This window comes from Mustela putorius, unplaced genomic scaffold, assembly GCF_011764305.1.
Source record: "Mustela putorius furo isolate JIRA1106 unplaced genomic scaffold, ASM1176430v1.1 tig00000127_pilon_pilon_pilon, whole genome shotgun sequence".
Classification (NCBI taxonomy): domain Eukaryota; kingdom Metazoa; phylum Chordata; class Mammalia; order Carnivora; family Mustelidae; genus Mustela; species Mustela putorius.
Window position 1 is genome coordinate 9920815 of NW_025421288.1, and position 22244 is coordinate 9943058.

General features: G+C 58.8%; 1 protein-coding gene across 1 annotated transcript; it reads right to left on the bottom strand.

Annotated features, from left to right (window-relative positions):
* Positions 1-139: 139 nt before the first annotated feature.
* On the bottom strand, positions 140-21835 carry EHD1 (EH domain containing 1). Its single transcript, XM_045064591.1, has 6 exons — positions 21682-21835; positions 20068-20494; positions 16172-16269; positions 4024-4436; positions 1249-1413; positions 140-887 (listed from the first exon to the last, which is right to left on the bottom strand). The coding sequence occupies exons 1-6, from the start codon at positions 21707-21709 to the stop codon at positions 363-365; spliced, it is 1656 nt and encodes a 551-aa protein (XP_044920526.1). The 5' UTR covers positions 21710-21835; the 3' UTR covers positions 140-362.
* Between the last annotated feature and the right edge of the window lie 409 nt (positions 21836-22244).

Consider the following 22244-nt stretch of genomic DNA (forward strand, 5'->3'; position numbering starts at 1 on the left):
GGTTCCTGTCTACACATGGCCCCGGGGTCCCCACAGCTGCTGGGGGTGGGGGGCATGTGCTGTACAGTAGAGCCGGGGGCGGGGAGGACAGGGGCTCACGTGCGTGGGGCTGTCAGACGGAGGCGGCAAGAAAGAACGCTGCCTCTAACGTTATATATTAAAAATATCCATAGTTCTTGTGCACAAAATTCCATCATTCACATACAAGTACCACCCGCCTCCCTGCTGGGCCCGAGAACAGCCTGAAAAGAAAGATGGTGGTTTTCCTTCGCAAGAGCCGAGGAACCGCGGCTCAGTCTTTATGGCCCCTCCCCCCCCGGGGGGGCCGCGCTGGCGGTCGCGCTGGCGGTCACTCAGGGCGGTCACTCGTGCCTCCGCTTGGAGGGTGGGACCAGGTGTGGAGGCAGGTCCGCGGGCAGCTCGTGGCCCTCCAGCTTGACCTTGATGAGGTGGTTGGCCAGGGCAAACTCCTCGTCGTCCAGCAGCCCGTCCTTGTCCACATCGGCCAGCTTCCAGATCTTCCCCAGCACCGTGTTGGGCAGCTTGGACTTGACCATCTCCTTCTTGGCGTTGGCGCCCGTGATCTTGCCGTTGACAGGCGACAGGGTGTAGAAGATCTCGTCGTAGGTGGGCTTGTCCTTGCCCACCACCCACTCCACGTCGTCGATGCCCTCGCCGGCGCCCTCGCCGTAGCCGTGCCCGAAGGGCCCGTTCATGGTGCCGTCGAAGGCGCCGCCCTTCACGGCCTGGGAGGGCATCAGGGACTCCTCCTGCCGCACCATCACCATGAGCCGGGCGATGTCGTTGGCCAGCATGTCGTCCACCGTGTCCAGCAGCTTGGGCTTCAAGGCCTGGAACTTGCTGAAGTCCTGAGTCTGCAGGAGCTCCTGTGGTGGGCAGGGGAGGGGGGAAGGCTGGGTTAGGTCCCCGCAGATGCCAGGCCAGGCAAGAGCTGGGCCCAGGTCACGACCCCACCCTGGCTCGCCCCTCAGCTTTGGCTCTGGAGCTTGTAAGGTCAAAGTGGCAACAGCACCTTCCCTTGAGGGCTGGGGTCGGGGCGGGCGGGGGGGGAGGGGGGTGCAGCGAGGGAGGAGCCCTGAGGGTGCTGGGAGGCTTGGTGCTCCGCCCTTCCCCCCACCGCTCAGGGTGAGTCACCACATTCCCCTCTGCGATGTCATGGCCCGCAGCGGGGTGCTGCCACTGAACTCGGGGGGCCCCTGTGTGGGAGGCCAAGTGGGGCAGCCATACCTGCATCTTGCGGAGGCTCGGGAAGTCCCCGGGGGAGATCTGATGCTCCCGCTCGATCTTCTGATAGATCTCTCCCAAGTTATTCACCAGCTCCTTCTTTTTGCTCTCTTTCCCAAACACATTGGGCATCTCCTTCTTGAGGGAGCTGATGATGTAGGCGTGGACCTGGAAAACAGGAAGGGACACCATGTCGGGAGGGGCCGGAGATGGGCTGCCCCAGGAGGCTGAGGTCACCAGGGACCGCCCGCAGCCGCCCAGGGCCCGTGCTCTCTGCGGCGCCGGGCACACCCCCAGCTCCGCACCCCACAGCAGAGATACAGGACCTGCTGTCCCGCCATCCGCAAGCACACGTTGGGGGCCGCTGATGTCAAGGTCACAAAACCCCAACGCAGCCCGAGCTCTGCTCAGTTTATCACCCGGAATGAGTAAGTGTTAAGAAAAGCACATAAGCTGCTGCCCAGATGTTTTGAAGTTCCTCTAAGCTCGGTACCTTACTTCAACGTCTGCCAACGAAGGGCGGCACACCCGTCATTCCCCGCAGTGAGCTGGTAGCGTTGGCCGCCCTCCAAGGCCACGGGCTCTCGGATCCCACTGCCTTGCCAAGGAACGTCCAGGCATGAAGGGCTGCAGGCAGCCAGCCTCACCCTCCTATTCCCAGCCCTGGCAACTCGATCCCCTCAAAAGCCCCCTATAAGCTGGACCCTGTGTGTCCCAGGCTGGGAGCCCCACCGGCTGAGAACAGCTCGAGGGAAGCAGGCCCGCCGCGGCAGGGCAGCCCCCGCTCTGCCCGTCACCGGCCCGTGCGGCTTGGCACGAAGAGCCACTCGCTCCAGGAAAGGGAAGCCGTCTGGAACCCACAGGTGCGGGACAAGATCGGAAGCCTTGGGGTTTTCCGGGCACGGTGACTCAGGGTGCCCACAGGCCAGGCGATTACACACCACTTGTCGGTGAATGGAGAGCCCGCCCGTCGTTCCCTCCCTGAAGAAGGCTGCGGGAGGGCACAGGTGGCCCCTCTGGTGGGGGATGGTGTGGGGGGTGCACTGGACAAAGAGGGAGGAGCTCTGCCCTTCCCTGCAGCCTGGAAATGGGAGGCCAGGAGCCAGCGACATGGATTTTCTCACTGGTTCCCTTCCCAGAACCACCCCCCTCCCTGGGAAGCTTCCAGAAGTGAGACATGTGGAAAACTGAGGGTTCCTGGATCCCCCAGAGCAGATCCTGCGACCTCACTGTGCAGACAGATCCCCAGATGGTTCAGTGATGCAGGGTGGGGCCCGAGAGCTTGTCCTTCTAGCACATTCCGGTGGGATCCACGAGCACTCTAGGTAACCAGTGTGGAGACCAGGACTGGTGGTAGGTGAACGTTGAGTTCTTTTTACTCAAGACAGTGAGCACCGGGGCGCCTGGGTGGCTCAGTGGGTTAATGCCTCTGCCTTCAGCTCGGGTCATGATCTCAGAGTCCTGGGATCAAGCCCCGCATCGGGTTCTCTGCTCAGTGGGGAGCCTGCTTCCTCCTCTCTCTCTGCCTGCCTCTCTGCCTACTTGGATCTCTGTCAAATAAATAAATAAAATCTTTAAAAAAAAAAAAAAAAAAAGAAAAAGACAGCGAGCACCAAAATGCCACCTGACTTCAGACCTTGTGATGGCGTGGCGCAGCCTGAGCCACTGTGTGGGGCCCCTGGTGGACACTCAAAAGCCAGAACTGCACACGTGCGGTGCGTTCCCAGAGCCAGGAGCCCGGGACTCAGGGTTCCTCTTGGTTTTCGCCGGAGGGGGCCTGCCACTGGAGAGGAGGCACCCCTCCTCGGTCCTTTACTGGGGAGCCTGGGGTGACTGTCTTACCAGCCACAGTACTGCCTTTGCCAAAGCCCTAACCCCCACAGAACCCCTTCCTACACCTCCAGAGCCCCGAGGCAGGTGTGAACACCCCTGCCCTCCACGGCCAAGTCGTCAGAGAAGCAGTGATGCTCAGGGTCCCCGTTGAAGCCGAGCTTGGAGCTCCATGGATCCAGGATCTGCGCATGTGCACAGAGGTGGCCGGGCTACATTGTGGGATATGTTCTGCCCCTCCGTGACCGAAGGGGCCTGCTGGTGGCATCCACCTCCATTCCCAGCCCCAGCCAGTCTCCCTGAAGTCTGTAGGCAAGTGTCGAGATTCTAGGCTTTTGGGCGATCCAGATGCGCCAGCAGAGGCCAGCGGGCCCTGTGCCTCCCCAGGGGGGCAGGATGGCTCACAAGACCACTGGGGACCAAGGCCACCCAGGGTTCTCCCTCGGCTGACAGGCTTGCCCCCCATCTCTCTGCTAGCTCCCTCCTGTCCTGGCATATGTACCCATGCCCACCCGCGGCCTCCCAGTGGCCACCTTCTGCGGCATCCCACGACAGGACAAACGACTGGGCCTGGCTTTACTCCACACATTCCACCTTCCTGATACGACTAGGGCGCGCTGGAAGTGCGTGTCAGTCCCCACTGTGTCCCCAGCAGCCCACCCGTGCGGAATGCTCGACAGGCCTGGGCGGGGATGCCGGTAAGACCTGCCCTCGCCTCCTCCCCACTTCCCAGGCTGCCCCTGGCCCAGCGCACCCCTCCTGATTAACGTCTGCATGCACCAGGAGGACTCAGTTGAGAAAGGGCCGCACCCATGGGTGCAGAGAGGACCCGTTTAGACACAGGGCAGAGGTGCGGCAGTGGGTTACGGGGATGGGTCTCGGGCACCCCAAGAGCCATGGCAGCTCGATCCTGGGGCCCTCCCCAGCAGTCCCCCCCCACAAGTCTACCTTGGCCAGCCGCGCCCGCTTGATGAGGTCATTGAGCTTCCGGAGGGCAGCGTTGCGGGGCAGAGACTGGATGTCTTTGAAGAGGTCCTGCTCCTCCGCCTCAAAGAGCTTGCGATTGTCAGGGATGAGCAGCGGGTGGGACCAGAAGGAGCCGATGTAGACCCTGACCACCTCAGGAGTGTTGATGATCTTGCCCAGGGACCACATGAGGGCCCCGTAGACTCGCATCAGCTGCTGGGTCTCGATCTGGTCCGCCTTGTTCAGCACCACGCGGATCTTGTCCTCGTGGTTCTTGAGGGCCTTGATGACCTCGGAGAACTCGTCCGAGATGTCCAGCTTGTGGGCGTCGAAGAGCAGGATGATGCGGTCCACCCGCTCGGCGAACCACTCCAGCACGGCGGCAAAGTCGTACCCTGCGGGAAGAGCGGGCTGAGCTCGGGGGCACCGGGGGCCAGGCTGCTCTGAGGCTCTCCTCCCCGACTCGACCTGGGACTGCCCAGCCTGGGCTCATTTAAATCCCCACCGTGTCCGCACGGGGCCAGCACAGCACCCAGAGCGCAGGGCCTTGGGTCCCCCTATTTCTGTGTCCGCCCAGTGTGACCCTCGCCCACAGAGCACCTGGCACGGAGAGGTGCGCCACAGATAACGCAGAAGTCGTCACAAAATCCAGGGGTGCCTGGGTGGCTCAGCGCGTTAAGCGTCTGCTGGCGGCTCAGGTCCTGGGATCCAGCCCCGCGTCGGGCTCCCTGCTCGGCAGGCAGTTCTCCCCCTCCCAATACCTCCCCCCCACTGTCCTGCTTATCCTCACTCTTGCTGTCAAATAAATATATAAAATCTCAAAAGAAAGAAAAGAAGTCACGAAGTCTGAGCTCTAAGGCGGCAAGGACAAGGAGGGGAGCTCAGCACAGAGAAGAAGAGAGACCCGGCTGCAGCCTGCCCGCGACATGCTCTTGTATGACAAGGACAGTAAGGAACAGCCGTAACACCTGCAGCTGCTACTTGCGGGGCACCCGTGCCGGCACCCCCTCCTCTAGGAACCTCAATTATTCTCCACAGCAGGGGCCGGCCAACAGCAGCTGGCCCATCACCTGCTCCGTATGTCGGAGTTTGACTGGGATATGGCCACATTCCTCCGGACCGTCTGTGGCTGCCCGGGTCTACAGCAGCAGAGTTCAGCTGTAGGACGGAGACCACAGGCCTACGGCCCAAACCATGAACTCTAGCCCATCTCTGCCGCCCAGATAAGCCTACGCAATGCTACGCATCACCACCCCCAGGTCTTCAACACTTCTCTAAAATGAGGTAGCTGGACTACATCAAGTCTAGCTCTCAACTCCAAGTCCCCCACCGTCCAGTGGAAGCCTCCTGGTGGACGTGGCCATCTGTAGCAGAAACTGCTCATTGGAGCTCTCCCTCGAATGACAGAATGGACCAGTTCTAGCTGACTTCTGGCCCGCTAGTTTAAGACCGCATCTCCTAGCCTCTCCTGCAGCAGACATGAACAAGGTTTCTAAGACCTTTGTCCTCTTTTCCCTTCCTAAGGAATGGAATGCAGATGTGATAGCAGGAGCAGGAGCAACCACCTTGAGTTCGGAGATGAAAGCTGAACGTTCAGGATGGCCTTGAACTGTTACTTTTCACGTAAACTAGCGGATATCTGATTTAAGCCAAAGGATTTTTGGGTCTCTGCAACAGCACTTTAATCTGTACCCTATTTCTTTTTTAAGATTTTATTTATTTATTTGACAGAGAGAAATCACAAGTAGATGGAGAGGCAGGCAGAGAGAGAGGGAGGGAAGTGGGCTTCCTGCTGAGCAGAGAGCCCGATGCAGGACTCGATCCCAGGACCCTCAGATCATGACCTGAGCCGAAGGCAGTGGCTTAACCCACTGAGCCACCCAGGCGCCCCAAACCTGTACCCTATTCCACAGCCACGTCTCTTCGAAATGTTTCCACTTCTTCCACTGCCCCCAGAAGGAGGGAGGTTCTATTTCTCATCTTGTATTTTTTTACTTGTAATATTTCTTTCTTTTTTTTTTTTTTTTTTTTTTTTAAAGATTTTATTTATTTATTTGACAGAGAGAGATCACAAGTAGGCAGAGAGGCAGGCAGAGAGAGGAGGAAGCAGGCTCCCCGCCGAGCAGAGAGCCCGATGCGGGACTCGATCCCAGGACCCTGAGATCATGACCTGAGCCGAAGGCAGCGGCTTAACCCACTGAGCCACCCAGGCGCCCATAATATTTCTTTCTTTGAGAGAGAGAGAGCGTGCACGTGCGAGCACAAGCCAAAGGGAGAAGCAGACTCCCTGCTGAGCAGGGAGCCCAGCACGGGGCTCGATCCCTGGACCCTAGGATCCTGAACCGAGCTGAAGACAGACACGTACCGACTGAGCCACCCAGGCGCCCCTATTTCTCAACTTTTAGGAATAAAGATGAGAAGATGTAGGAAGACCACGTGACAACAATGGCCTAAGAGTCTTTGGGAAGCTTGGCTCAAAGCCCCCGAGCTACCATTTCCTCTCCGGGTGATTCTGGGCAAGCCTCCTTTGTCCCTGGGCTCCTGGTTCTTCACCCAATCCCCACACGCCATGTCCGACACAGGCCGGGCCTCTTAAGCAGCAGCAAACATACCCCAGAGCACAGTCGAGCTCCTGAAAGTAAGCTGGAGAAGCTGTTTCCCCAGAGAAGAGCCTGAGACCCCGGCCAGCTACGGCCCCCCCACCCCGGTCCTGACAGCCGGCCCCAGGCTAGCATTGCCTGCACAACATGCTCGCCACCCTGAACACACTGGGATGTCGCCATGCGCTGTGTGGACTACAGGTTACAGAAAAGTGCCAGGTAGAGGGAGAGAACAGAGAAAAAGGACAGAGTGACCGACGGTGCCATGAGGAGGGAGGGCAGCCCTCCCTGGCCCCAGGGGAACCTGCTCAGTAGGTCAGCAGGGAGGTATTCAGCTGCTCCGGGTCCTGCCAAGGCTCCTGGACTGAATGCAGGTCCCCAAATGGGCTCCTCAAGAGACGACTTCTACTCAGGCCAGAACCGGGACCCCACTGCCAGGGCTTTAAGATATACAGTTAACAGTGGGGCGTGCCGAGGGGTGAAGCATAAACATTCTGGCCACCAGGTCCCCCAGGTTCAAGTGCGCTGCAGAACTGTATGCCCGAAGCCACAGCATTCCAAGCCTCGCCCCACACTTAAGCACTCAGAAAGACCGTGGGCTCTTAACCAAGATAGACCTGGATTCGACTCGCAGCGTCAGGCACTGACTGAGACCTGCTGTCCCTCACTCCTGAGTTACGATTTCTCGATCTGTGGAATTCCAGAAACAATTCCTCCTTCTCTGACTATAGAGCAGATGAGATCAGGTCACACACCCACACACGCACGCGCACGCGCGCGCACACATGCTCCCACAGGCAGGAGCGGCCGAGGGGCCTGGGCCAGCACTACCAGTCAGAACTGAGAGTCACCAAAGTTCAGCCTGGTCCTGGGGCCAGAGGCCAGCTTTCGTCCTCGGGGTGAGACTGAAACCTCAGGAAAACCTCAAATTCACTATTTCCGTTGACTTAGCACGCAGCCTCGCCACAGCTCCAGTGGGCAATCCGTGCCCCCGCCCAGTGTGCCAGGGAGACAGGCCACCCTGATCAGAAGCGGCCCCTCGACCGGCTGGAGTTTCCAAAGGGGGTCAGTGGGAAGGGAGGTGGACCAGGGCGGAGGGGGCAGGGGTGGGGGAGGGGGCAGTAAGGCCTCGGAGAATCTGAACTTGAGCCCAGGCAGGGCAGCCATTCGCCTACCCGAGGCCCATGCTGAGGGTCAGAAACAGCCGGACCACCGAACTGTCCGTGCCCAGAAGGTGTGAGGAGGCCTGGAGCCAGCACCACAGGCCACCGGGGGCAGAGGATGCGGCCCCCACGGCCCCGGACACCACGCGGTTGGCTCCGAGAGAAACTCCTGGCAGAAACCGCGAAGGGAGGGCAGAGCAGCAGGCTAGGGAGACTCAGGACTGAATGACGGCTCCCGCTCAGCAAAAACAAGGCCCAACTCCTGCCCTCACCACCCTGCCTGTCCTCAGACCTCCACACGCTGAACGAGCCCAGATTCGCACGGCTGGGGAGGCAGCGGCGCCAGAGGCGAGGTGCTGGAACCAGGGGTTCCCTGATGGGCCGGGCTCCAGGCCAAGTTCATTTTGGCCCAGGAGTCAGGACAGCGCAGAGGGAGCTGAGCTCAGCCCCCGGCCTCCACCCAATGTCCCCCGCTGGTAGGGGCCCAGAAAGACTCCAGGAATGACAGAGAGGAGGGGGGGGAGCAGCCATCTCTGAATCGTGGCGCCCGAGTCGCCACGGGAAGAGCCAAGAACTCCAAGTGCTCCCTCCTGCCCGCCCCCCCCCAAGCCCCGTTATCCGCCAACACCTGAAGCTGGAGCCAACAGAGCTAAGTCCATTTTTTTTTTTTTGTGCAGGTGAATGAAATTTCCTGTTTATTATGAAAAATGCTCCAAGTTTTGGGGCGGGAGACATGGTGCCTGGCCAAGTACGTCCACGGGTCACGAAAAGGGTCACGGCACTTAGGCACATGGGACGTCATCACAGCTGTATGACCGCGCACAACCACGTGGCTGCAGCCTCTGCCACGCCCACCCGGCACCCATCTGTCCACCAAACCCTCACTCTGGCCTGATGGATGGTGTCTCCAGGGCTGGACCCACAGCAGCAGCAGCACCAAAGCCTCAATGGAGGCCAGTGCCCCCACCGTAGGCATCACCCAAGGCGGTGAGCCTCCAGGCTTCGGGACACACGAGGGGTCAGCCTCGGCCCCAGGACGCATTGGGCCCCTGAATCCACAGTGTGAGGAAAAGCCGGTGCCGTCTCTGATAAGGGGCAAGCCCTCGCACAGAAAGCTCTGGGACTTTGGAAAAATTTTAAAATAAGCCAGGCACAAAGGGACCAACGCTGCACGATTCCATGCATCCAACGTCCGCAGACACAGAAAGGAGAGCTGAGGGGGCCGGGGGCTGCAGCGAGGGGGCCGGAGAACGAGTGGTTAACGGGGTGCTGTTTCTGTCTGGAAGACGGAGAAGTCGGAAAGGCAGATGGTGGGGACCGTCACACAACGCCACGAACGTACTCGATGCCACCGAACCACGCACCGAGAAGGGTTATTACTGCGGTCAGTCTCAGCGCACAGGCACAGACGTGGGGACCCGGGAAGAGGGGACAAAGAAGAGTCGCTTGTGCCCTCGGGGCAACCTGGCTGAGGGCTGGGCTCGGCCTCGGGAAGCAAGCACACAGGGCCACGCGAACAGAACATCCAAACGTGCCGCCCGTCTCCGCTCTGTCCTCACCCGGCCTCTTCTGGGCCCCTCGGGCTCCTCACCAGGTCTGCCGTCCTGACAAGTGTCCCGCTCCCCGCCACGGGCACAGAGGTGAAAGAAAGGAAGTTGTGACAGGTCCTCGCCCTCTCCTGGCGCCCTCCAAATACAGGTAGTTCCAGCAGCTGGGGGAAAAGCTGCTTCATACATTCCAAGTTTCTAGAACATCAACAATAGAGGGCTTGCCTGCAAACGACTTTTGTTTCCTGCCATTCAAGCTGCGTGGGCCTTGGTATTTCTTGCCGTGGCTCCCACCACACACGTTTCCAACCGGTGCTGGGCACGGGAGAGGGGGCGCAGGACAGCAGGGGGACGATGAAGGAGCTGAGAGAGAACCAACGTGGTGGCCGAGATTCCTCTGGCGGGCACTCTCTTCCGGGAAGGACTTTCCTGGTGTCACTCAGCGGCGAGGAGAAAGGGGCCTCCCCACTCCTAGGTATTTACCCAAGAGAAATTAAGAAACTGAACTCCATGGGGCGCCTGGGGGACTCAGTATGTTAAAGCCTCTGCCTTGGGCTCAGGTCATGATCCCAGGACCCTGGGATGGAGCCCCACATCGGGCTCTCTGCTCAGTGGGGAGTCTGCTTCCTCCTCTCTCTCTCTGCCTGCCTCTCTGCCTACTTGGGATCTCTCTGTCAAAAAAATAAATAAATAAAATCTTAAAAAAGAAAGAAAGAAAGAAAGAAAGAAACTGAACTCCACACTGTACTATGCAAATGTCTGTAGGAACTTTATTCAAAAGGGCCCCCAATTGGAAACGCCAAGGCTCTTCGGCAGGTGAATGGATCAGGCATGAGGTACACGGGAGGAATGATGGGTCAATGTTCTCAAACATGACGAACACCCCCAAGCATGGAAGACTTGTACCGGGCATTCTAGAGAAGGCAAACCCTCACGGATAAGTATCAGGTCCGTTGATACTGCCGGGGACCAGAGGGGATTATGAAGGGGAGCAGGGAACTTTCCAGGCTGATGGAAAGACCAGACGCTGATCATGGCGATGGTTACGCAAATGCTTCCTTGAGCTGCGCGCCTAACAAGGGCGAAGACCTCAGTAGCTAGGACTGGGAAATGGGCAAAGGGCGGGGAAGGACCGATGGCCTCTGCAATCAGGCAGGCACTTGAATCCAGAGCCCTCTACTCCGCAAGCAGCTGCGTGACTCCAGCAGGCCGCGGCCCCTCTCGGAGCCCACTTCTCCGTCTGTGACGCGGGGATGTCCTGTCTCTAACACGTGGGGCTGCTGTGGGCACCGAAGTGGTGCCTGGTGGCCCGTAAGCGCTGGTAAATGTTTGTTCTCATTTACACCCGGGAACTGTATTTCGGGCTCAAGGAGTGCAGACTCAGAGGGCTGTGTGGGCAATGATCACCTCTCATGCTCAAAGAATGCCCCGTACCACCGAATATAAACGGAACATTCGCAGGCGCCCGGGCCAGCTGCCAGCTCACAGCCCCCCGAAGCCAGCAGGTGCCGGGCGCCGGCTGGTCCCACTCCTCCGCAGCCAGCGGCCCACGCCCCTCGGCAGAGCTGCTGCATTCCCGCCAAAGGCTGGGCCAAAAGCTGTCCGGGGACCAGAGTGGGGGTGGGGCGGGGGCGAGAGGGAGGCCTGGAGGCGGCCAGGGGGCCAGGAAGGGAAACTCCGGCTGAGTCAGTGCTTCCCTAGCCTCTGGACTCCTCAGGGTGTTAGTCAGAGAAAGGTCTTTCTAATCAAAGTCTGGGAATTCCTGGATTTTTTGGACATCTGTTTGTAATTAGCTGACGCTGCCTAAACATGTCACTGAGCATGAGATACTAGGGCAAGGGGTCAGCACACGGGCTGCAGGAACTCCCCAGGGTCCCTGGCTCAAGTACGGAGCTGGGGCCCGAACCTTCCGTCCTCATCCACTCTGTGCGCATGCGGAATCCAAGAAGGGTGCAGCGCGTGGCCTAGCCAGAGGCTTGCAGGCCATCTCATGGAGCAGTCTACGGACTGCAGAGAACCCCGACCTCGATGGAGGGCTTTTAGGGATGGGGCAGCTCTGGAGGCAGTCGCAAGGGTCAGCAGGAACAGGGGGCTGCCCACAGCGCGGGCCCCCTCAGAGTCAGAGGACTTCAGGTCTGCCCCTGGAAGGCCCTACCTGCCTACTGGGGCGGTTTCCAGGCTTGGAGGGAGCCTGGGAACCAGGGGTCAGTCAGTAGGAGGGCCAGTGAGAAGCCAGCCCTGGCCAGGGGTCCTACACCCATCCGCAGAGGGTCTGGGGCGGGAAGGTGATCCTGGCTAGAGCCTGAGAACAGGGAAAAGGAAGAAGAGACCAGCATGGTTGTTCCAAGCCCTGGACCTCGGGTCCATTTGTGAACTCGGAGTCTGACTTCAGGCTGGGAGAGAATTGTCAGGAGAGCTCAGAAGCCCCGCAACGTCACCACCCAACAGGTCAAAGACATGCCCGATCTGGGCTCTCAGTGCTGTTGTAGGCCGGGCTGGCGTGTGCCTCTCCGTAACGGGGTGGCGGGTGGCTGGGGGGCTGGGGGGCAGGAGCACTGCTCCTGCTGGGCCCACAGACACACACCTGCCCGTGCAGCCTTGTGCGAACAACTTAACCTTCCCAAGCCTCAGCCTCCTCGTCTGGAAGGCAGCAGGGCTTCCCCATGTGTAGCTGTGTGACAGCTAAGGGGCGCTGGCTCACTCCGAGGCATTGGTACAGACCACATACAAAACGGCGGGCCCAAGGCTGGCCAGGTGTCAGCTTCCAAACCCAAGCTGAAGGAACACTTCCCTGCGGACACAACTCACGTGAGGGAAATCAGGGCACAAAAGTGACAATACCCAGCTCACAGCCACAAGGTGACGATGGCAGGGAGTGCCCCGGCCAGGCCCCTAACCCCCAGGCTCGGGCCTCCGCCTGAGTGCACCTGCCCCCCACAACCCCGGGACCCGCTGTGGGAAATCCCTGCTCTGGCTTGTGACTGCGCAGGCACAGGCGGGAGCCTGGGAGCGAAGGGCGCCCGCCCCACCAGGCCCCGGATGCCCTTTGGAATGCCCTTTATCAGTCACATGGCACTCAAGAACGAATGTTGTCCCCACAAATCACCTTTCTCTGCTGACACAGGAGAATGTTTTATCTTTAAAGTCACTCGGATTATGTGCACCTGGATGGCTCAGTTAGTTAAACGACTGCCTTCAGCTCATGTCATGATCCTGGAGTCTGGGTATCGAGTCCCACATCAGGCTCCCTGCTTGGCAGAGTCTGCTTCTCTCTCCGACCCTCTCTCTTCTCAAGCATGCTCTCTCTCTCAAATAAATAAAATCTTTAAAAAAAAAAAAAGTCCCTCCAATTAGCACACCAGGGAAGTGCAGCTTGAGACCCCCACGGAGGCCCCTTCTTCCTTGAGTAACTCTTGGGAGTCTCTTGCAGAGCCTGGCCTATATCCTGACTGCTCTGGGCCTACACAACCCCTGTGTTATCTTTCCAGAAGGTATTTCCTCACACATTAGGGACCACAGGAAAAAGGGGAAGAAGCCAGGAGGGGCCTGGCAGATACGGTGGGAAATGGACATAAATGTAATTAACAACTCTAATGCAAAAGAACCTTGTTTCCAGGGAACAAGATCCGCAGACCAGAGAACTGCACGCTGCTTGCCCAGGACCCGTGTTTTCTGCTGGTCCTATCTTGCTGAGAGGGAAACACCTGCTTTCATGCTGTCAGCAAAGGGAGCAGACAGGAGAGCTGGCCGCGGAGCCTGGAACGCACTGCCCTCCTCTGACTTCCTCTGCTGGACAGGGCCACACGGGACCTTTGCAAAGACTGGTGGGTGGGGCCTCTGAGCAGACGGCGACTCCTTTCCCTGTCCAGCTAGCGGCCACCTCCCTCGAAGACCACAGGCAGCACCGCGGAGAGGTAATGCGCGATGGTCTCTCTCTGGCTGATAAAACACGCACACCATGGGGCGCCTGGGTGGCTCAGTGGGTTAAGCCTCTGCCTTTCGGCTCGGGTCATGGTCTCGGGGTCCTGGGATCGAGCCCCGCATCGGGCTCTCTGCTGGGCGGTGAGCCTGCTTCCCTCTCTCTGCCTGCCTCTCTGCCTACTTATGATCTCTCTCTCTCTCTGTCAAATAAATAAATAAAATCTTTAAAAAAAAAAAAAAAAAAAAAAAAAAAAAAAAAAAAAAAAAAAAAAAAAAAAAAAGAAAAACACGCACACCAAACATATTGCAGAGCAAATCCCAACTTAGTAACTTTTAGTAAAAGAAACCAAGACACCTTGGGTCCTGGAGGGAAAGAACTGTCCAGTAAAATCAGTTTGATCTCGCTATTTCACAAAAGGAAGCCCCACTCCACCTTCCTGCCCACCATGGGGTGGGGGAGCAGCTGCCCCAGGACAGAGAGGGGTCAAGTCTCACACCTGGAGGGGGGCAGAGGCAAGCAGGGGAGAGCCCTGGCGTCCCCTGCTGGCTTCCTCTGCTGAGAATCTGCCACCTGCACAGACAACTTGAGGGTGGAAATCGCCCTGCACACCTCATGTCCCCCCCCCAAACACCTCCCCCATCACATGCACCCCATGTCCACAGATCCACCCCCAGACAGCCCAGGGAGGCGCCGCAGTGGGGCCCATCCCAGAGAGAGAAGGTCTAGACACCGCTGCCCACCATTTGCCGACCAGGAAAGGAGGCCAGGGGCAGAAGGCGCATCCCAGCAGAGAGGGCAGGGTGCCCAGAGCAGCCAGACCTACCCTCCCAACCCATCAGCCTGCTGGGCTCCCTGGACCCAGGCTGATGTGTCAAAGACACACCCCCCCACCCCCCCGCTGCAGGGGCACGCCACAGCACTGGGGGAAAACAGTGGTCCCCGGGGTCATAAGGGTCACAAGAACCCCGTACCCTTTCCTGCAAATGCCTGAACTCCCAGCTCTGAAGGTCACAGTGAACACAGCCTGAGATGTTAAGCCTCTTTTTGTAAGCTACGGTCCCTATCCCGGCCCCTATCCGAAGACCTGCACGCATCGACTGACCCCTGGGGCTGGGAGCGTTGTGCGCAGCACAGAGGCGGCTTAGTTCTCTACCCCATGGCCCCAGTTACAAGCAGCCCCTCTGCCTACTCTTCCAGATCATTCTGAAGATACCACTAGGGAGCCTCCAACGAGGTCCCTCTAGGATAACTCAGGCTGGAAGTAAACAGAGGATAAATCCCTCCTTGTGGGTCTTTCTCTTGAATGCTTACCAAGCATTTTCTTAAAACCAGCTTGGAACAAGAGCAGTAAGAAAGGAAAAACAGCCTTGCTCTTTTATTTTTAAAGGTTTTTTTTTTTTTAAGATTTTACTTATTTATTTGAGAGAGCGAGCAAGAGCACAAAGGTGGGGGAGGGCAGAGGGAGGAACAGACTCCCCGCTGGGCAGGGAGCCTGAAGCAGGACTCAATCCTGGGATGCAGAGGATCCTGACCTGAGCCAAAGGCAGACACTTAACTGACTGAGCCACCCACACGCCCCGTATTATTTCTTTAAGTAATCTCTACACCCAACGTAGGACTCGAACTCACAACCCTGAGATCAAGAGTGCGCCTCCAACTGAGCCAGCCAGGAGCCCCAGCCCTTGCCTTTTCAGAAGGGGTCCCAAAGCCGCTCCCTTGAACTCCCAGGACTGTCTTTCTCACTGGGGTGCAGAAGCTAAGAGCTTAAAACAGACTGAGAGACAGAGCAGTTTCAGGGAGCTCTGAGATAAGCCCTTACTGGCAAAGGCCCACAGCCTGGATTTAAAAAAAAAAAAAAAAAAAGAGAGAAGCAAGGCTTCTCAACACCAAGAACAGGGCCCCCACCCCCTGGGAGCCACAGCAGACATAAACATCCCCCAAACACCAGGTCACCAGGTCACCAGGTCGCTGGCTTCAAATGCAAACTTCACCAAAACTGGGCAGCTCAGAGGGGAAGGGCCATGGGGAATGATTTGCAAGTAAATGATACACAAATCTGGTCGCTTCTCCCCCACCCGTGGTCTGAGCCTGATTTTTCCTTTCCCCATCTGCAACTGTAGGCTCTGCTCCTGGCCTGCCCCCGTGCAACCGCCAGAAAGCATTCAGGCCCCGAGGCTCCCCGCCCCTCCACAAAAAGGAGCCGCAGCAGAAACAGAGCCCAGCTCAGGCTCATCCTGAACCGATCTTCAGGAAAGCGTGGCAAAGTCAAGACAGGAGCCGACACAAGCAGGGGCCGGCTGCCCCGGCACTCAGCCCCAAAACCTTCCAGCGTGCACAGCCCCTGGGGAGGCTGCTGACTGCCAACCCCCGAGCAAACTAAACCCTTTTCCACGAGCCCCCAAACGTTTAACAAACCCCTGCAGCTTCTCCTGTTGGCCGACCTGCTAGAGTCAAGTGCTCGCTCACAGACCTGCTAGGCTTACCAGGAATTCAGACGGCTTAGCCTTTACACCCCAACTAAGGTGAGGAAGTCCCAGGGGAGCAATGATGCTGGCTGGGGGACCTGGAGCCCGGACACAGAGTGACTTCCCGTGACCTCACAGCCAGCCCAAGGTGCCATCTCGCCAGCCTGCCCAACTCCCAGCATGCCCCAGGGGCTGGAAAGCACGAGAGTCATAAGATTGGCTGTGCTTGCCCCCAGACAGCTCTCTGTAACTTCGGCCCGGGAGCCAAGGGAGAGAGCAACTCCTGCCCCGTCAGGGCTCAGCACGCCGAGCAGACACCTGGCCGATGTCAGACGGGTTCTCACTTGGGCTGGGAGGGACCTCAGGGGCAGCACTGGTCCAGGTCCCAGACCGCAGATGGAAGGCACCCTGGGCTGTGTCAGAGCCTGTTTACCTCTGCTGATGCGCTGCTTCTCTCCAGACAGGATCCCGGGAGTGTCGATGATGCTGATGCTGTCCAGGACCGGGTTGGGCAGCTGGGCACACATGAACCTGCAGGGGAGCGAGAGCCAGAGGGGACATGTCAAGACTCAGCTCTCGCTGCTCTAAAAGTGACGGGGCTTTCTGTGCACCTTCCTCTCCACCTCTGCCTTCTTTTCCCAGACCAAGGAGTTTAAAGGAGTTTCTAGCGTTTCCGGGGTGGCCACTGAACTCTGTACTGTCTTTTTTAAAAAAGATTTTATTTTATTTTATGAGAGTGCAAGTGAAAGCGCACGAGCAGGGGGGAGAAGCAGAGGGAGAGAGAGAGAGAGAGAGAGAGAACCAGACTCCCCGCTGGGACACTGACTGAGCCACCCAGGCGCCCCTCCACTCCGTGGTGTCTTAACTGAGAACCCAACCAGCAGCCAATCTGGCCTGCCTCAGCATTTCCCTCACATTAGCTTTTCCCCCAGGGTTCAAGAGTTCAGCTTTCAAGTTGCTGATGTGTTAGTGCAAACTGCACGAGCCTGAGTCACCATTCCATTCCAGAAGGGAAACATAAAGGTGACAGTAGGAGTTAGTAAATTTCCTCACACCCGGAAGGTGGGGAGAGGCTTCCTTACTGCTGCTGGGACCAGCCGACCCCTCCACCCAGCTGCTTGGATGAAGGGATGGCAGGGGGCGGCCAGTAAAAGCTGGGGGATGCGTGGGCTGGTTGGCGGGACAGGGAGTCTGGACCGGGAGTCTGGACCCCATTCTCTGAAAGCCGGAGCAGGCTGGAGGAGGGACAAATTTAAGCCACAGAGAGGTTGGCAACTCCTGGGCCAGGGCCTAACCGTGTGTGCCCAAGTTCCCACTAAGCACAGAACAGCCCAGAACAGCAAGGGGCTGTCCCAACTGATATCAGAGATTCTTTACTGGACACAGAAAAAGCTCCTTTAAAAACCTCTGAAAAAGACATTGTGAGCAAAGAAAATACTGACCCTTTGTCTGTAGGATGCAGGCTTAAAGCTGCCTTTCCAACTGTGGGGAGGAATCCGAGCTGATAAGGTTCTCCTTTTTCGCCCTCCCCCCTCCTACCCCCAAGTGACCAGTGGCCAGGCCTGGGGCAGACCGCCAGGGCGAGGGGTGGTGTCTGCAGGCACAGCGGGGCAGAACCAGCTGACCCTCAGACCTTGGACCCGGTGACTCCCCCTGCCAGCAGCAGCGCACGCCCTGATTATCGGTGCGCCAGCCCTGGGGATCCTGCTGGGGAAGGGTCAAGGAGAAAAGCCCCCATTAAAAGAACCAAAAGTAGAACTGGCTGGAGTGGTGACATTACACAGCACCGCCTTTAAAGGAGACCTGAGAGTAAGGGAATGGGTAAGACCCGGAAGTGAGCTGTCCCGAGGAGCCCTGGGAGCCTGGTGGGAAACAAGAAAGGGAGCAAGCAGTACAGACACAGAGGCTTCATCTCCCACCAGCAAGGACACACCGACTGCATCTCACCCCACAAGTGGCTGGTGGCAGCCACACAGTGAGTTTTCATAGGCTGCTCGTAGGACACCTTGCCTGCAGACTGCCTCGGTCTGCTCCGTTGGATTTTAGTCTTAGAGCAGACACTTAATGGTGAAAAGGGCAGAAAGTCAAGTTCATGACTCAATAGGTCTCTTTAAGCTGCTGGGAGAGGCTGTGTCAGCCAGAGAAGAGCCCCCTTTGTATGGCCTGGCTGGCCGGCTGGCGCTCCTGGCGCTCCGTGCACTCCACAGGCTGACACAGCTTGGGGCCTCTGCTCCAGGGCAAACCCGTGCCCCACCTCCTCCCCACCCCTGGGCTGATAAGGACACTTAGTGATCAAGAACCCTCTGGAGATCAAGTGGCAAGAGGAAAATAAGGGGCACCTGGGACTCGTCAGCGGAGCCTGAGACTCGATCGCAGGGGCAGGGGTTCAACCCCATATTAGGTGTGGAGCCTACTTAAATTAAAAAAAAAAAAAAAAAAAGGGAAATCAAAGTGTGCTTCTTGAATCCCGAGGCACCAACATCATCAGAGTGTCTGTCCTGGACCCAGCATCCCTGACCTGTGTTTTTTTTCCCAGGCAGAAGCAGCAGTAGGCGGTGACCGGACACATGAAGGCCAGTCAGCCAGCTGGCCCTACAGTAAGCTACCCCGGTGAGCTCAGCAAATCAGCAGAGCCCTCTAAGCAGGCACGGAGATTGGGGGGTGTGTGTGTGCCCAGATGAGTCTATGATCCCATCTGACTGAAATTTTCTCTCAGAAACACGTCGCATACTCCATTTCTCCTTTCAAAAGCTGTCTGCTCTCACACTCAGAAGTGGAGGCCCAAGGACCGAAGGCGCAGCACCCCTCCTTCTAGCTTCCCATAGTTGTGTGTGAAAGTCAAGACCTAATAATGCTTGGAATTCCCAGCACAGCAGCCAAACTACGCACAACGCCGTCTGGTGCCCACCAGCTAACAGTCCCGGCCAATCGCAGGTCCACTGGCGCAGTAATTCCGGGACACAGCGATTCTCCAGAGGAAGACTCAAGGTGAAGAGGGCCGTGCCTCTCACTCAAAGGGCTCTACACAGCTCCGGCCGTGACACACAAATGCCAACAGCCATAAAACAGGAGGCCAGGCTTAAATGCCCGAAAGGGGCAAAACAACGTAATATGAGTCTGCCTGTCTTCTCAAAGTCAGCTCTGTGCAGAGAGGTAGGCTGGCCACTGGCCTGGATCGGGAGCAAGCTGGTTCACCCTGTGCGGCTGGACAGTGTCTGGAAAGGAATGTGATCACACAGGGTGGAGACCTGGAAGGCAAGAGTCAAGGATTCTTTCCTAGGCTCTTCCCTGACACACACTTTGAAAGGCATGTGCAGTCACTCCTTGAATGGGGGTGGCAGGAAGGGCAGATCTGTGAAGTCCTTTGGTATGTCCCTGGGGGTAGGGGTGGGGACGGGGATGTTAGAACCACTGACAAGCGCCTTTGAGTTCCTTTAGAGAAGAGTGAACTTGGCTGTTGGACACCACAGAAAATCAATGTGTTTCCTTCCCAGCAGCATGAGGGTTAGACTCTTGGAGGATGACCTGTATCACGAAGAAGCAAGATTTCCTCCGTCTAACTGGGGAAACTGAGGCCCAAACAGGTTAAGGTACCTCCTAGTGAGGGAGTCAGGGCCCGGATCTCATTCGTGGGCTCCCAGTACTATAGACAGGCTGCTTCCTGAAACCCTTAAGAGAGCACAGGCCCTGTGGAGCTGCCCCCCAGGGGGAGTGTTCACACTCCATCTGTCTGCTACCTCGTGGGCGGCCCCCAAACTCAGCAGGCCACAGCAGATCCTCCTTGTCCCTCCCACACAAAACCAGCGGTCCCCAGGGAAGCACAGCACAGCACAGCACAGCAGCAAAGGCAATGACTAAAGTTTCACATATTTTTCCAGGACACTTAGGCAGCAGCCACTTGAAGGAAGGGAGGAGGACAGGGACTGGTTTGAATGAATTCGGTGCATCCAGCCTGGGACTAACTACACTGGGAGGAGATGGAGACAAGAATCTCTCACCTCCCCAACTCTGACCCCGGTTCTGAGGAGAGTGGGGCTGGGATCTGCGGGACGGTGCGGGAGTTAAACTGATAACCTGGAAAATTCTGGGGTGACCGAAGCGGGGGAGGGGGCGGCGATACCCACCGCCAGACCTCCCGGTGGGTTTCTCGTGCGAAGCGGCAGGGGCCCCTGTCCCAGGGAGCGGTCGCAGAGGGGCTCGCTGGGGCCTCGGAGACAAAGGACGATGGGGTGGGGGGCGGGCCACGACCACAGTACGGCCGGGACCCGAGTGCGGCCGCCCCCGAGGGTTCCCCACCGCCCCCCTCTCCCCGGCGCCAGGGGCGGGTACCTGTTGAGGAAGGCGTTGCCGAAGGCGTTGAGCTTGCGGAAGGGACGCCGCGGGTCGACCACCAGCGCGTTGCCCGGCACCACGCCCTCGGTGGGGCCGTGCATGACCGCGATAAAGGAGTCGGTGGTGGGCTCGGGCCCGATGCGCATTCCCGGGAAGTCCTGCTCGATCAGGTGCCGGATGAAGGTGGTCTTGCCCGTGCTGTACTGGCCCACGAGGAGCACCATGGGCTTGTTGTCGAAGTCCGCGTCCTCCAGCGCGGGCGAGTGGAACTCGTGGAAGCGGTAGTGCTCCTCCAGGGGCAGCAGCTTCTGCGCGTACAGCTGCCGCAGCCCCTCGGCCACCGTCTGGAAGAGCTCCGGCTCCTTCTTGCGGCGGGCATCTTTGCTGACCCAGCTAAACATGCTGGCGGGGACGGGGCTGGCTGCTGCGGGGCAGAGCGGCGGCTGAGAGCGGGGCGAGGGCGCGGAGCCGAGGCGGGGCCCGGCCGGCCGGCGGAGGGGCGGCGGGGCAGGGGGCGGGGAGCGGCCCGTACTGCGCAGGCGCACTGCACGGCCCGCGGAGCGTCCTCTGCGGAGTGGGGCGCGCGCCTCGCCGAGCCGCCTTTATAGGGCCGGACCCCATGCTCGGGCGCGCGCACCGCCGCCGCCGCAGCCGCCGCCGCAGCGCCGAGCCGCGGAGAAAAGGGCAGGGGAGGAAGGAGCCCCGCCCGCGAACTCCGCGCCACGTCCACCCCTCCCCCGCCTCCCATTGGCCTATTCCAAATATCGCGAGCGCCGCTCGCTCTGCTCCCCGCCCCTGGCCCGGCTGCCGTGGCAACCGCACCTGTTTTCGCCCCTCCCTCGGTGGGGCCGCGCACGCGAGTGCTGCGGTTGGGACGGCGGGAGGAGAGAGTCGGGCGCGAAGAGGTCCCGGAGCCTACGGGCCTTCGAACGTCCGCGAGACGCTCAGTTAGACACCCGGGTCCCCGGCTGCGCGGCCCACCCGCAGTTCCCCCACGAACGGTCCTCCCTCCCCCGCTGGCTCGGAATCCCCGGCAGTAGCGGCGGACCCCCGGGGAAGGGGCGGCCCGCGCCTCCCGTCGGAGCCGCCCTTCCCCGCCGCCTCCCCGCCCCTGCTTCCCTGATACTACTTCTCACCCTTCTTGATCTGCTTTGGGAGAGGGAGAGAGAGAGGTGGTAGGGGAGGCGGGCTGGTGAAGAGGGAAAGGGGAGTGGGGAGGGAGGCAGAGGCCCCTGGGGAAGATCCGACCGGCCGCAAGACGCCTGAGCTCCCCGCAGGCCGGTGGCGCTGGGGCTTGGAAGAGGCCCGCGGCAGTGGAGGACACAAAGGGCACTGGACATGTCGGGGAGACGAGATGGCCTCTCCGCAAAGGCTGCCTCTGCGGGAGGAGGGGTGGGGGTACGAAGGAAGTGGAGGCCCTCTGGCCCGAGTTTTGAGGAAGTGAAATCGGAAATTCCCTATGTGGGGAGGAGGCGAAATGTGGGGCAACAATGAAATCTTGTGGGAAACTTAGGGGAAATTAAAAAAACCCAAATACTTCTGCTTTCCTCTCAGGGTCACCAACAGTTACCCTCTTTTACCTCTGGCCCGGGGGTCCCCCCCCCACCTTACCAGTTCCTGGCTGTTCCATTACGCTCATTCCCCCGCCATCATTCCTGGCCACACATCGGCCCCCTTGGCTGGCCAGGCTGGTGAGAATCTTCAGCGGGTGATGTCAGAGCTGTGGGGCCGGTGATTGTTAGGTAACCGGTATCCGGACACCGAAGTGGAGGGGGAGGGGTGGTGGCACAGCGGGGGGGGGGGGTTGGCAGGGACTCCTAGGTAGATCTGAAATGCATGCAAGAGCTTGAAGACCTCATGTCCAACCTTCTCGCTTCTGGGAGGTGTGGAATGGAGGCAGGAACTCAAGTCTGAGAATGAGCAGAGTTCTTAAGTGGGCTGGGTCAAGTGGGAGCCAGAAGGGGCAAAGTGGAGGGGGAGGGGAGGCCTCCGTGTCTTCTGAAGAAAGAAAATCTTCCCTCCATCGCCTCCCTGTTGGAGAGCCCTGTCTGGACTCTCAAGCCCATGACTTTTATTTGCTTTTATTTGGGGTTTCATTAGCATTCTTTTCATCAATACCAGTAAACCAGAAGCCACAAGACTCTTTTCTTGGTGGCCTGCTCAAAAGAACATAT

Coding starts and splice junctions, on each gene's coding strand:
- EHD1 (XM_045064591.1), bottom strand. CDS start 21,709: ATGAGCGTAATGGAACAGCCAGGAACTG. Junction 20,495..21,681: donor AATGGAACAGCCAGGAACTG/GTAAGGTGGGGG, acceptor TCTGCCCCGCAG/CAGCCAGCCCCGTCCCCGCC. Junction 16,270..20,067: donor GGCAACGCCTTCCTCAACAG/GTACCCGCCCCT, acceptor GCTCCCCTGCAG/GTTCATGTGTGCCCAGCTGC.